At 55.7% G+C, this 14,542-nt stretch overlaps 1 protein-coding gene across 2 annotated transcripts in view; it reads left to right on the forward strand.

Annotated features, from left to right (window-relative positions):
- Window positions 1–14,542, forward strand: part of ANOS1 (anosmin 1) — a 118,367-nt gene that overhangs the window by 9,610 nt on the left and 94,215 nt on the right. Inside the window, exon 2 of one of the 2 annotated variants that reach the window (XM_056113780.1) lies at window positions 12,451–12,498. The exons of the other annotated variant lie outside the window; for it this stretch is intronic. Coding sequence (XP_055969755.1) covers window positions 12,451–12,498 — 48 coding nt within the window. The remainder of the gene's footprint in view (window positions 1–12,450; window positions 12,499–14,542) is intronic. 2 annotated transcript variants of the gene reach the window in all.

Here is a 14,542-nt window from a genome sequence, read left to right on the forward strand (position 1 = left end):
ACGGGGTGGGAGGATGGTTACATGTGGGGTCAAGGGCAGAACCCGGGCCGTGTGCAAGGGAAGTGCTCTGCCCACTGTACTCCCCAGCCCCAGCCTTTTTGGCAGTTTCCTGGCGCCCTGTCACCCCATTCCCCTCCGCCTCTCTCTCACCCTCTGCCCCTTTCTCCTCCCTCCCCCGGTGCCCGCCTCTATCTGCCCCTTTGGCTCGCCACCATTGCAAAGGCAGCAGTGAGCACACCAGACATGTTCTGCATCTGTCAAATTCTTTTCCCATTGGCACAGAATTTTATTTTTTAAGTAGACAACATTTGTTCTTTTCCTTTTTTTGTTTCTGCATCCGCAGTTATGAGATAATTGTCCTCACAGCTGCAAAGACAGGGAAGTCCTGGACAGGGTCTGTTCCCATGCTCAGGGTCATCCCGAGTGTAGCGAGGCGTGTCTGGAGTTGGAGAGGAGCGGGCCATGTGCACGGCGAAGGTGGGTCTCGCTCTTTTCCAGAAGGTAGGTTTGGGCGGCGTCTGGCACTGGGCCAGGGTGCCCGCATCTGTGGATCACCTCACGTTTGAGAAAGAGGAGAGGCAGAGCACGAGAAACTGCGGGAGCTTCTAGCTGACGTCCAGTTCCGTGGGTTTCTCTGGGCCCTGCCCACAGGGACTGATGCACCTGCTTGAGCCTTGTGTGGTGGCCGCACAATTGGCGTTTGGGCTGGAGTTTTCTCTGTGCTGGTCGTGGGCTGAGTGCTCAGGCACCGTGTGTGTGTGTGTGTGTGTGTGTGTGTGTGTGTCTTTGTGTCTGTCTGTGTGCATGCGCGCACGTGTGCCCATGGGGGGAGCATCTTTGGCCTCCTCACGCTGCTTCCAGCTGTGTCCTCCCTTCCCACACCTCCTCCTCCCCAGCTGGCTCCAGTCATCGCCATTGACATCAGGGACAACTGTTGAGGAGACCCATGCTTCGACTGGTCTTAAGTTGTCTGTACACTCTGGGTCTTTTTGGTTTGCCTACACACTGTATGGCACACATGACATGCACATACACACAGACACCCAGACATACATGCACACACGCAGACATGCACACATATGCATGCACACATGCACACACATACTCAGATACATATACACAGGCATGTGTACACATGCACATACAGACACACAGACATGCGCATGCATCCGCACACATGCAGACACACATACACAGACGCCATGCACATACAGACGTGCAGATACACAGATACATACCGATGCACACACATGCATGCACACAAACATACAGAAATACACAGACACATGTACTCATAAAAACACACATACAGACACACGTATTCATGCATGCACATGCACACACAGACAGACATACATCATACACAAATACACATGCACATACACACAAGCCACACACATCCATGACACATGTACACAGACACACACACATGCACACAGACATATGTACACACCGAAACACATGCGCACACGGATGCATACACACACATCTTCAGAGTTATCTGTTGTGTCCATCCGTGTTTCTCAGCTGTGGACCCTGGTGATCTTGTTTCCTTCCTGTGTCCCACCACCCCTTCCCATCTGGGACCCCTGTCTCAGCCCAAGCCCCTCGCTGCTGTGATTGGCACCTGTTCCCTTGGCATATGCTGAGGGCCCAGGGAGGGGCTGTGGGGCCATGGTGGGCTGTGCTGGTGTCCGCGATGGCATGCGTGCACATGTCCAATTCCCTTGTGACCTGCCTGATTCTCCCCGCTGAAGGAAGAGCCATCCACGTGAGCCCTGAGCCGGCCTGGACCCACAGTGTCCCCTCTCACGGGCAGCTCCGGGCTGGGGAAAAGGTGTCCGCGTCCGTCTCCATTGGCGAATGTCGGAAAGAATGAGGCTTCAGTCTCTAGGCTGTGCAGTTGGGAAAGCGCATTGTTTGTGCCCAGGAGGGAAGCGAGAGGGGTGCCGTGCCCTTGGCAGGACGGGTTTCCAAGCAGCCTCAACGTCTGTGGACGGCTTCCCGGGACTGCAGCAACTGCCTCCAGGCCCATAGGGTGGGAAGTTGGTTCTGCGGCTGCCGTGGCTTCTTGCAAACAGAATTTGGTGGGTGGGTGCTGGCGTCTGATTTCTGTGGAACTTCTTGCAAACACACTGCTGTCCCTTTTGACTGAATCTGAGCTATTGTTTTGTGGCGGTGGCTGGCGGGATGGGAAAGTGTTCTTTGCACATGCTGTTTTCCACACACACGAGAGGTAGTGCAGGTACTTTGTGGGGTGCCCTGGGAGGGTCCCCCGAGCATAGCGGGTCCTGTAGCCTAAGTGCCCAAAGCTGGACCTCTCAGGATGAGGGAGAAGTGGGGTCAAGGGTCCTGAGCGCTTTTCCACAGGTCAGACCTAGGGTCACACTGAAACATGGACCCAGGATAGCAACAGGCAAGGCGGCTGAGAGCGAAGCCAGCAGGGAGAGCTGTGCTGGGCGCCCTGGGGCCGTGGCCTCCCTCCGTGGACACCAGCACGGGAGAGCCTCCCGGGACAGCACAGCACCTGTGAGAACGTGAGGGACCAGGACTGATGCTGCCTTGAGGTGGGGGTGCAGGAGGATGGAGCCGCTTGGGAGAGAGCGGGGCTCACACTGAGAGCCAGGGTGGGTAGATCGTGGCCTCTCCCTGTGCTCACACCAGTGGCTGCTCTGGCCACAGCCATCGGGATGTGTGTGTGTGTGTGTGTGTGTGTGTGTGTGTGTGTGTGAGAGAGAGAGAGACAGACAGACAGACAGACAGACAGACAGACAGACAGAGAGAAGGGCAGAGTTCAGGTATGGGATGTTCTGGAAAAGATGAGAGAGGGAGGGGAAGGGGAGGGGAGATGGAGGGAAGGAGGGGGAGAGAGACACACAGAGACAGAGACAGAGACCATGGGATGTTCGGGAAAAGATGGGAGATGTGATGGGGGCTGGTGGGAGCGACACCCACCCACCCACCCACCCACACTCACACACACATGCACACACACACACATGCACACACACACACACACAGATCTGCCATGTAATGTTCTGGAAAAGACGGGGGGGAGGGGGAAAGAGAGTGTGTGTGTATATGAAATGTTCTTAAATAAACAAAGGAGGGCAAAAGAGAGACCATTATTGTTCTGGAAACAATGAGAAAGAAAAAGGAGAGGAAAAGAGTCAGAGCAGAGAGCAAGAGTAGAGAGTGAGAGTGAGATGTTCTGGAAAAGATGAGGGAGAGGGGGAGAGAGGGGGGTGGGGGAGAGAGGGGAGAGGGAGAGGAAGAGAGGGAGAGGGAGAGAAGCCCACGGACTGTTCTGGAAAGACCAGCAGTGGTGCGAGCAGGTGAGCAGTGGCCCTGGGTTCGGGTGTGGGTGGGCCCTGCACTGGGGGAAGCTCCGATTCAGCCCTGTGGGGTGATGGTGAGGCCATCCGTCTGCACCCCTGAGTGGTCCCTGGTGGTGACGAGGAGCCGCCGGCCATGGTCCACACACCTGTCCACACCGGTTGGTGGGAAAAACAAACATTGCCTGGCAGTGCTCTCGAAGGGGCCTCGGTTTCTTTCCCATAAGAGCTTCCCGTCGCAGCTGCTTTTCGGGGACCGTGTTGGAGGTGTAGAATGAGTGTGTTCTCTTTGTGTCTCGGAAACGCCTTGGCTTCTGGGTTGGAGCGGGACTTGTGAGCCCCCCACTGTGCTCCCTGTGGGCTCGAGTCCTCTGGGCGTGGCCCTGGTGAGTCCCAAATGCCTCGCCAGGCCCAGGGCACTGCTGAGCATGCCCTCCATGAACAAAATCGTCCGGCTTTTGGATTTGTTTGTGGGCTACCCTCAGCGATGCTCAGGGCTTATTCCTGCCTCTGCCATCAGGAATGGCTCCTGGCAAGCCTCAGGGAACTCTGTGGGATGCTGGGGCTGGAACCCAGGTCCACTGCGTGCAACATAAGTGTCCTTCCTGCTCTACTCTCTCTCCAGCCTCAAATTATCCAAAATGTTAAGGAGGACCCTCTGATGCCACAGGAACAGCTTCATCAAAGCTTTAATGAAGATTAATTCCTGGATGGAGAGGAGAAGGGACCTGTGAATTCGGGGTCATCTGCTTCAGAAAACACATGTCTCTCTCTCCCGGGCTCCCAGGGGTTAAAATTCTGCAGAGAACACATTTATCTGGGGATTAATCTCTCTCTCTCTCTCTTTTTTTTTTTTTTTTTTTTTTTTTTTGCTTTTTGGATCCTACCCAGAGATGTTCTGGGGTTAGTCCTGGCTTTGCACTCAGGAATTAATTCTGGTGGTGCTCAGGGGACCATATGGGATGCTGGGATTCGAACCTGGCTCGGCTGTGTGCAGGGCAAACGCCCTACCCGCTGTGCTATCACTCCAGCCTCCCCCCCTTTTTAAGTGAGGTGTTTCTTTTCCCCCAGGGGTGATGGCCATTCCTCCGGCATTCCACTTGTTCCCGCATCTCTCCTGCGAGCATGCCACCTTCTGGAGCTCAGAATTGAGCATCCCGGAAGCCTGGTGAACTGGCTTCTTCTCCTTAAGTCTGGGTGGGTAGACTGGCAGGCTGTCTTTGTGAGATGATGAATCCTGCACTCTCTCAGAAGTAGCACGTAAGAACCATTACAATGGAGAGCCTAGACCGCAGGAAAACAATGTTGCAAAGATGAGAGCCTTTATTGCTACTCATCCTTTTTTTCCCTCCCTTCCTTTTTTCCCCCTCTACAAATAGAGCTCAGTTCACCTCATCCCCTTTCTGCCAACCTCTCTGGATGGAAAGGTGATAGATTGAGCTTCAAGCCTCAGACGAGGTGACCCTGGATTTATAGAGTGTTCCAAAGTGCGTCGGCTTCAAGTACCCTGTCAGGACGCAGCCAGAGCGATGGGTTTTATTGACGGGGTCACTGTGTATTTTTATGAAGTTTTGTTTGGTCGGGGCCAGGCTTGATGCAGGGTGAGGCTTTCCCTGGCTCGTGCCCCGGGAACTGTGTGGTGCTGGGGATGAAATCCAGGCCCCTGGCTTGTTGTCAGCTCCCCTGTCTTGCTAGAATGTTTCTCTCCTTTGGGTTTTGAGCCACAGCTGGTGGTGCCAAGGGCTGCTCCCACTGTACCTGCCCTCCGAGCTCTCCCCACGGCCCTCAAGGGAATCTACACACGTGTCTTGAATGGTTGACATGGTATGAGCAACAGGTTCCAAGTGTCCCTGCAGTTACTGTCACTCTTTAGTGCTTTAACAGCAGAGAGCACCTTCCCAGCGGTGAGCAGAGGAAGGGGTGAGCCGTGAGCACTCCCCGCCGAGCCCACCCAGCCAGTCACCACGTCCTGGAGCCGCTTCACTGTTGTTGCTTTTTGGTTTGGGGTCACACCTGAAGGTGCTCAGGGCTGACTCCTGGCGCTGCACTCAGGAATCACTCCTGGCAAGGCTCGGGGTGCCGGGGATGGAACCCAGGTCCCCTGTGTGCAGTGCCCCTACCCACTGTGCCACCGCCCCATCCCCCAGGTGCCCACATTCCCCCCAAGTACCTCCCTTGACTCCTTTCCGGCCGGGGTCCGTGCCGTGTGTTGAGGTTTAACTCATTCAGTAGCTCTGTGCCCGCACATCACTGAGGGCACCTGATCCGCCTGGCGCACGGGTGGGTGGTCAGAGCCCCCCTTCCTCTGTGCAGGCACATTCTGCTCGTCTGGCTCCTGGGGACAGCGTCCACGCCTGAAAACTTACAAAGCAGGAGGGGTCAGTGGTCAGCCCGGCAGCAGGGGAGGTGCGGGACAGAAGGGGATGGTAGGGAGCGACAGGATGGCGGGGAGGGCATTGACCTCGGTCCTGCAACTCGGGTCGACCCCTCCATTCCGTAGGGTCCCCCGAGCACCTCTCGGAATGATCCCTGAGTGCAGAGCCAGGAGGAAGCCCTGAGCACCGCTGGGTGTGGCTCCCAGAGAAACTGGGCATGCCGGGTCTGGAGAGGGAGGAAGGCATGCGCAGACGTTGGCTGGCCGCTGGGGAGGCTGTCTGCGTCCCTCGTGTCTCGATGCTGGCGTTTCCTCTCAGCTCAGCCTCCGGCTCCCCCCAGCTGTGCTCATGGACCCTAAGCAGCTCCCGTGTCCTCGGGGAAACGCTCCTCCAAAACTTTGCTTAGGTCTTGTACTGCCAGCGCTGCTGGTGGCTGTCCGGAGTCCACGTATGTGACAGAGCGTAGACTGTGTGGCTCCATCCCCTGGGGGGCGTCCTGGTCGCAGGCTGCTTCTCGTCCCCTCTCTTGCCCAGCTCCGGGGAGCTGGTCTCCTGCCTCCTCCTGCCACGCCTGTCTCGGGCTCGTGCGTCTCTGCCTTCCTGATCTGCTCTCTTGGGTGTCACGGGATGTTTGATTTTTGGTGTTTGTCCTGATGAAGCTTCTTGTGGACTCTGGAGGTAGAATACGTCCTGTGTGCTGCCTTTCTCATCTTGTCCCAGACTTCTGTCCTCTTTTTAAAATTGTTTTTGGTCACCCCAAGTGGTGCTTAGCGGCTACTCTTATAATTACCAGCGTCCACCACGCCTCATGCCTGCAGACTCTGCGCTCAGCCGTCTGGTCCATTTCTCCAACCTTGCACTTGCCCTTTTCCACACACTTTGCACACAGTGATAGCGAATTTGCTTCACGAGAGGACGCAGTAGCAGGAGGCAGGAACTCTGAATGTCGGCCCGGGCCTGTTGGTTTCTTCCTGGGTGAAACCGGCCTTTCTGCAGAGTGGATTCCGCGGGCAGAAGAGAGCTCCTGGGGCGCGTCACAGTTTCCTTTGGAAAGTTGCCTCTCCCACCCCGAACTGCAAGGCTATTGCATGTCATTCGTGAGTGCCGTTTCCTTTGTTTTCAGCAAGAAATTGGGATGATGTGGGTCCTGGCGCATCTTCTTTGACTGCAAATAACCGGGTATCGTCTGACGTGGAAATCCCCCACATTCGAACATGGTGGCTGCCTCCTGCCTGGCATCCTGGCCCCCTTCCTTGTCTGGTTATCTGCTGTGAGCGAGCCCTCTCTGCTTAGACCTCCTGGGGGACACGAGGTACAGAAGTGCTCCGGGAGGCAGAGGCTTCATGCCGAGGGGGCTGTGACCAGGACTCATTCTCAGTGCTGCCCCGGAGGGAGGGTGGAGTCTGGAGAGCCTCCTGCTGACTCCCTCAGGACCCAAAGGGCTTCAGGGCCAGAGGGAGGTGGAAAGGGCTGAGCGCGTGGTTTGTATGCAGGAGGCCCTCGGTCCAGCCTGCAGACCCCCAGATCTAGACTTTGTACTGAGTCCCGGCAGGAGGGGCTGCATCATGCCACCCCTGGCCCCTAAAAAAATAAAAGAAAGAACAGGAAGCAAGGAAGCGGTTCCAGTCCCTTCTGCAGCAAGGTGCAGCAGTGAGTCGTTGATTCAGTCTCTGGAGGGAGCCTTGCGCCTTGGATCATTGTGAAGATTTTTCCTGACTCGTTCATAAAATGAAATGAAACCACAGAAAACAGTGAAACAAAACAAAAGACCCAACAAGGTGCTAGAAGTGCAGCGGCAGCCAGCCGGAGCTCAGCCACCGACCGAGCCGGAGCCACACATATGTCTGCGCAGGTCGCCCCTTTGCTGTTCCCGCAGGGGATGTAATTAAGAGCCCTGTAAAGTTTGTTTTCAAAGTACTTTTCTCCCCTCACCACCGCCCCCTCCGTGGGTCTTGCATTTTTTCCTCCTTTGATAATGGAGTTTTCACAGGAACTTTACAAAGGCGCTGACACATTTTTACCAAAAAAAAAAAAAAACAAAAAAACAAAAAACCAACCCCCGAAACACATCTATTGTTCCTTTCCCTTGCTGGGCCGAAGCAGACTCCCTCTCTAGTTTCCTTTCCAAGGCCGGAGGGAAACTTGCCTCACAGAGCAAGTTGAAACAGAGGCGAGTCCTTGGACGCAGCCTCTGAGCACAGCTTCTCGTAGCTTCCAGTTGGGCGCCTGACGCTCCTATGTGCCTGGCCGTGGACGGAACTTTCCACGTGCACTGGGTAGCCTGTCCGGGCGTGGCCGAGCCTTGCTGCGTTCCCAGTGGAGTCGGAATGGCGCCCCCATCCGCCCCACCTCTCGGTGCAGAGGCCACCTCTGCCCGCCTTCACAGTGGCAGCACTGCTGAGTTTACCCAGCTCGCTCCATCATGCTCCCCACGTCCCAGGCCCCAGGGCAGCTGCCCACCACGGAAACGCTGTCTCAGCGGGAGGAGCTCGTTGCCTTGCACTGAGTGTCGAACCCGATGGGTGGTCCCTGCCGGCTCTGTAGTGTGGGGACCTTGGGTCCCAAGGATCTGTATTGTGTCCCTGGGACGTCCCAGGACACTGGCATGGTGCTGAGGGGGTGCGTTGTGCTGAGCGTGAATGCCAGCAGGTGGTTCTTGCGGGTTGTCGTGCTGTTGTGTCAGGGGGGCTCTTGGGGGCTAGTGGGAGCAGCAGTTGGGGTGCCAGAGCCCGCACCCCACAGACCTTCAGAGACCCCCGAGCCTTAACCTGACAGGGCTTGGTCCCAGGTGCCTCAGTGCCCACCATCACTGTTGCTGAGTGTCTTCCCAGACCTAGTGGCCCGTGGCTCCCCGCACTCTGCAGGTCCACATTCGCGGTGTCTGCTCTCAGTCCCCTCAGATGCTGCAGGGAAGCTGGTTTGGGTCGGGGGTGTGGGTGACCGGGGACAAACCGAACACACACTGTTCCTGCCCTTGGGACCACATGTGCCCCCCTCCTGGCTCCCCTTGGGACTCGCCACCTGGCACTGTGCAGACTGTGGCTGGCTCGGACCCCATCATCCCACTTCCCCTTACACCCATCCACACCAGCCTCATCCCACAGATGCTGCCGTCCACTCTCTCCCGGATCGGGGCCCTGTGCATGGAGCTGTGGTCTCAGCAGCGTCAAGCAGATATTCACTTCCTGCCAGTTTCAGCATCCCATCCAGATGCTGGTTCCAGCGCCTGGTGATTCTTGACCGTTGCTTCTTCATCAGCGTTGCCTGCCCGGCCCTCTGGGACCCCGCTGATTCTTACGCTGCCCCTCTTGAACGCAGCCCCCAAGTTCTCTTCTCGCCTCTTTGCTTCTTTTCAGGCTCTTCCCCCGATCTTCTGCTGTCGTCTGAGGTTTTCTGCACCTCATCCTGGATCTCCCAGATTCTGCCCTCAGCAGCCGTTACTCTGGTTTTCCGTTTCGCCCACCAGGGTTTGTTTTTCCATTCTGACTTTTCTGTGTGCTGTTTTCCCATTTCTGCTTTCATATTCTCTTGTGTTCTGTTGCTGGTCCGTTCCACGGTTTCCCTGGGCCGGTTAAACACGTTAAACACGCTCTGTTTGGGGTTCTGTCCGGGTCTTCAGGACTTCAGTCTTTGCCCACTGCCCGTGGCGGCGCTCTGCGTGGCTTTCCCAGGCTTCTCTTTGTAATCTGGGGCTGCGTCTTGCCCATGTCACTCTCGGCATCCTCCCTCCCTGCAGGGAGATGTCTCAGGGAGCTCTGCTGAGGGACAGAGAGAATTTTGCAGCTCTGCTAGCTGCCACCATTTGGGGATTGGAGCTGCTCGGGTAGGGGTAGGGTTAGAGGTTAGTGGTTAGGGGTTGCGTTAGGGTAGGCTAGGGTTAGGATTAAGGTTGGATTGTGTTGGTTGGTTTAGGGGAGTATTAGGGTTAGGCTTAGGGTTGGGTTAGGTTAGGTTGGGTTAGGGTATAGGTTAGGGGTTAGGAGTTAGGGTTAGGGTTGGGTTAGAGTAGGGTTAGGGTTAGAGTGGGGTTAGGGTTAGTGTTAGGGTTTGGGGTTAGGGTTAGTGTTGGTTTGGGTATGCATTAAATGCATTATGCATTATGTATGTATGCACTTACATGCATTCATGGCTATAGGTAGTAGTGAAGTCACCTGGACTCCCAGGTTCCCAAGTACTTGGGAAATAGGATGCAAATGAATCACTACATCTTTGGGTATAAAGCACTTCACAGGATGTACTTGGACAGATAGTACAGCACGCAGGGCACTTGCGCCCCGCACACTTGGTCCCCTGAGCACAGAGCCAGGAGTAAGTCCCGAGCACAGCCCAAACGACCCATAAAGACTTGTCACAGGAAGGCACGTGCTCCCTTGAGTGTCATATAGAGTTTGTTTTGTCTCTGTTCCGGGGATGACGGGAATGTTTAGGGCTGTGGTGGGTTTGGAGGGAGCTTCTGTGTGTTTGGTGTTGTGTCTCCACACCGCCCATGGAGGGGCTGGGGAGAAGGCGCCAAGGGCCGCTTGGGGATCTGGGTGCTATTCCTGGTGCTTCACGGCCCCCAGTGTTTCTGGGAGATGCAGCAGCAAACAGGGAACTTACTCCTCTTTGTGTAGTCACCCCTCACGACACCTGGCTATATTAATGCACGCGTGGGCACACACACACACACACACACACACACACACACACACGCACACGTTGTGTTTCCAATCTCTTATTTCTTTAAATAATAGAAATAGACGGTCATTCGTCTTTATCCTTCCCGTGGGTGGCTTGTCTCGGAATGAATGATGTGTTTTCTTTACTCGAGGCTTTTGAAGAATTTTTTTTTTCTCAAAGGAGAAAAAAAGAATCAAAAGATTGGAAATGGACAGACTTTGAACATGCCATTGAAAGAACATGTGGGTGTAGCGGGTCGAACGTATATACTCTTTGAACCTCGGCTTGTGTTTGATCTGGTTAACCCAATAAAATACAGGATGTAATCTTTCGTAATTACCAGAGTCCTGGTGCCTGAACCTGCCTGCAGGTTAGGTCCGTGATCCGCGCGAGGAAAGGGCGTCTTTGCTCTGATGACTTGAGGCTTTATCTCAGCTGGCAGGGCGCCAGCAGCAGGCTCGGGACAAACGCCCGACTTCACTTCTGTTGTGCGCCTCAACGGTGAAGGCTATTGTCAGTGCCGAGACCTCCCCCAGGCAGGACGCCGAGACGGACGGGCTGGTTTCTCAGAGGCTTTGCAGCGCTCGGGGTTCGCGGGACCAGGCAGCATCTGGCAGAGCAGCAGCGCACACCTGGCCGAGACTCAGGGGTGGGGCTGCAGCTGAGGATGCCCCCTGCCCTTCTCCCCACCCAAGACTCCCTCATGGCAGCAGCCAAGTTTCTTAGAAGCTCTTTGTGGCAATAAATCAGACGTCAGACGCCAATGGATGCAGGCCGAAGCGCGGAGGGGCGGCTGGAAAGCTTTGATGGGGGAGATTTGTTTTAAGACAAACAGGAAACCCCAAAGCCAAGTGGAAATAGACACTTTTGGGGGGTGGGCGGGTGGGGGGAGCATCTCTGTGCTGCTGGGCGTGTCCATGCTCGTGTCTGGGACATCTCAGAAGCTTTCTATGAACGTGAGTCCGTGTGTGATTCCCAAAGACCAACCGTAATGCCCCAGAACTTCTCCACAGCCTGTGGAGTCTGGTGGCAGCTGGGGTCGACGTGACAGATGATGCCCAGTGGTGCCCGGGCCAGCCAGAGTAGGAAGGGCAGGGAAATTGCGCCACTCCGGACACTGGGAACACAGACTCGGCCAAGAAGGGCAGCTTGGGCTCCCCAGCCCGATCCCTACCCTCAGAGCACAGGGTCCTGCACCGGAGGACGGGTCCTGGCCCAGAGCTGCGAGGGGAGCTGGGGGTAGCTGGGGGTATCATTCCGAGGGCAGCTGGGTCCAGCTGCTTCCTACCCCAGCTGTGGACTGCAGAGAATTCAGTGTCCACGTGCAGGGGTTTGGGCAGTGGCATCTGTCTAGGCCTAGCAGGGCCATCAAGGGTCATGCTCGGGGCCGTCCTGTGATACGAGGCCTCCAGGCGGCAGGCGGTCACTCCCAGACCCATGTGCTCTCCATGGGCACTGGCCGTCCAGCCCTTCCAAAGGGTTCTGGGCATGCCCCCTCCCCATGAGGTTTCTTCTACGGGTAAACTGAGGCCTGGGGTGGCTAATCCCCCCCTCCCCTGCCCTTGTCCATCACATCCAGTGAAAGGGACTGAGCAGGGCTTGCCCGTGAGATGGACGCCCATGGCCATAGTGCTTAGTCGGTGTTGGTGTGAAGTGTCCAGATGCCCACTCTGCACCCTGTCCCTGCCCCCTCTCAATGCTCTGAGAAGGCCCAGGGCCACTGTTCCCCGGGTGGGGGTGTCCTGATCCTGTGTCCCCTGGGCGGGGGGGTGTCCTGACCCTATGTCCCCCTGGTGGGGGTGTCTTGACTTCGTGCCCCTCGGGTGGGAAGTTGTCCTGACCCCATGTCCCCCAGGTGGGGGTGTTCTGACCCCGTGTTCCCAGTGTTGGGGGTGTCCTGACCCCGTGTTCCCTGGTTAGGGGGTGTCCTGACACCGTGTTCTCGGGGTGGGGGGTGCTAACCCTGTGTTTCTGGGGCGGGGGGGGTGCTCTGACCCCGTGTTCCCCAAGCGAAGGGTGTCCTGACCCTGTGTTCCCCAGGGTGGATGGTGTGCTGAGCCCCTGTTTGTTTTTTCTTGCAGAACAACAGCTCCCTGGTGTGGTGCCAGAATCACAAGCAGTGTTCTAAGGTACGTGGCCTCATACTGCATGCAGGTTCCTAAAAGTGTGGGATAATGGGGGGGTGGGGGAGAGAGAAGAGAGAGAGGAAAGAGAGAGGTGGAGAGAGAAGGGAGAGATGGGAAAGATGGGAGGAGAGACAAGAGAGAGAGGGAGAGAGAAAGGAGAGAGGGAAGGGGAGAGAGAGGAGAGACAGAGAGGAAGAGAGGGAGAGGAGAGGAGAGAGAAGGAGGGAGAGCGGGAGGGAGGGAGGGAGGGAGGGAGGGAGGAGGGAGGAGGGAGGAGGGCTGGACGCAGTCCCTGGTGCTGCTCTGGCCCGTCTGGGAGCATGTGTGTTGTGAGCCCCTGGGGTCAGCTGTGGAGACGGCGCTGTGTTGTCACATACATGTGGGGTCACATCCGCAGTGATGACACACAGTCTCTCGCTCTAGCCAGGGTTTCACGTCCCTTTGGCATCTTGTTTCTGTCCTGTGGCTCTTTGTCCTACTGGTTGGCCCCCAGCCACCACCCTGATGCCATGCCCTGGCCTTCTCATCGATACAGGTTGATTGGTTTCTTTTGTGTCCACACTCAGCAGTGTTTGGGCCTGACTCCTGGCTCTGTGCTCAGGAATCGCTCCTGCGGGGCTCTGGGGAGTCTGTGGGGTGCTGGGGATCAACCCCGGTCAGCTGTGTGGCAGGCAGACGCCCCGTGTGCTCTACTAGCGCTCTACCCTGGAACTGACGTGTATAGAGTAGGAGCTCTATCTGCAGAGGAATTCTTGTTTCCTTTGGTTTTGAGGCCACACTGGTGATGCTCAGGGATCACTCCTGGGTCCGCACTCAGGAATGACTCCTGGCAGTGCCCAGGAGACTCTGTGGATTCCGTGGATAGAACTGGGGTCAGCCGTGTGCCAGGCAGGTGTCCCACCCACTGTACTATCTCTCCATCCCAGTAATTTGATTTTCAAACAAGTCATGCCTTTTCTGATGCACGTATTCCAGACATCACACGTGTCCTATGCATCTTGTGTAGATTGGACTACATTATGTGTTTGTCCAAATCTCCAACAAAATACACACACACACACACACACACACACACACAGTACTCTACCTTCAGAATGGCATCAAATTTTACATTGAGTTTATGCCACCAAAGCAGTTTATAGAGCTTGTGGCCAGCGTTGAGTTCTTTTTCATGAAGGATAGTTTTTGACAGAGATCCCTTTTCTGAGTGGGGGTCCTTTTCACTTTGCCTTTCCGTTAGCACGGCCCTTGTAAATGAGGGGCCAGCTGGCAATTTCTCACCAAGGCCTGAGAGTGGATATTTTCCTGTCACCCATCGGATCCCCAGCTCCCACCGAGTCAGTGATAGACAACATATAAGCCTTTCCATCATTGTAAGGAAACTTTTTTATGGTCACTAATATGGGTCCATGACATCATCTTCCTTTCATAAATTCTATTTTCCCCCCCAACTCTTAAAAAATGAAGTCAGAATCATTCTTAGCTTCCCAGATCTAGCAAGAGAGTTTCCAGGTGGAATTCTCTGTGGTCCTTTGTGAATCTCTTGTCTACGCCGTGACACTCACGTATGCAAAACCAACCTAAATTCCAACTATTCCTTTGCATTCTTCTGTCCAAAGAAACAGCCCTTTCCATGTGCTCAAAACCGGATGGTGGGGCTGGAGCAATAGCACAGTGTGTAGGGTGTTTGCCTTGCACACGGCTGACCCGGGTTCGATTCCCAGCATCTCATATGGTCCCCTGAGCACCGCCAGGGGTAATTCCTGAGTGCAGAACCGCTAGTTGTGACCCTCCCCCACAAAAAACCAGATAGTTTTCCTCCCTTACTGTATGCTCTACACTACGGAAACTGCCGCTGGGCTGGAGCGATAGCACAGCGGTAGGGCGTTCGCCTTACAAGCGGCCAACATGGCCAACCCGAGTTCGATTCGTCCGCCCCTCTCGGAGAGCCCAGCAAGCTACCGAGAGTATTTGATATGCCAGACACAGTAACAACAAAGTCTCCAATGGAGACGTTACTGGGCCCGCTCGAGCAAATCGACGATCA

Source organism: Sorex fumeus, unplaced genomic scaffold, assembly GCF_029834395.1.
Source record: "Sorex fumeus unplaced genomic scaffold, SorFum_2.1 ptg000023l, whole genome shotgun sequence".
Taxonomy (NCBI): Eukaryota; Metazoa; Chordata; class Mammalia; order Eulipotyphla; family Soricidae; genus Sorex; species Sorex fumeus.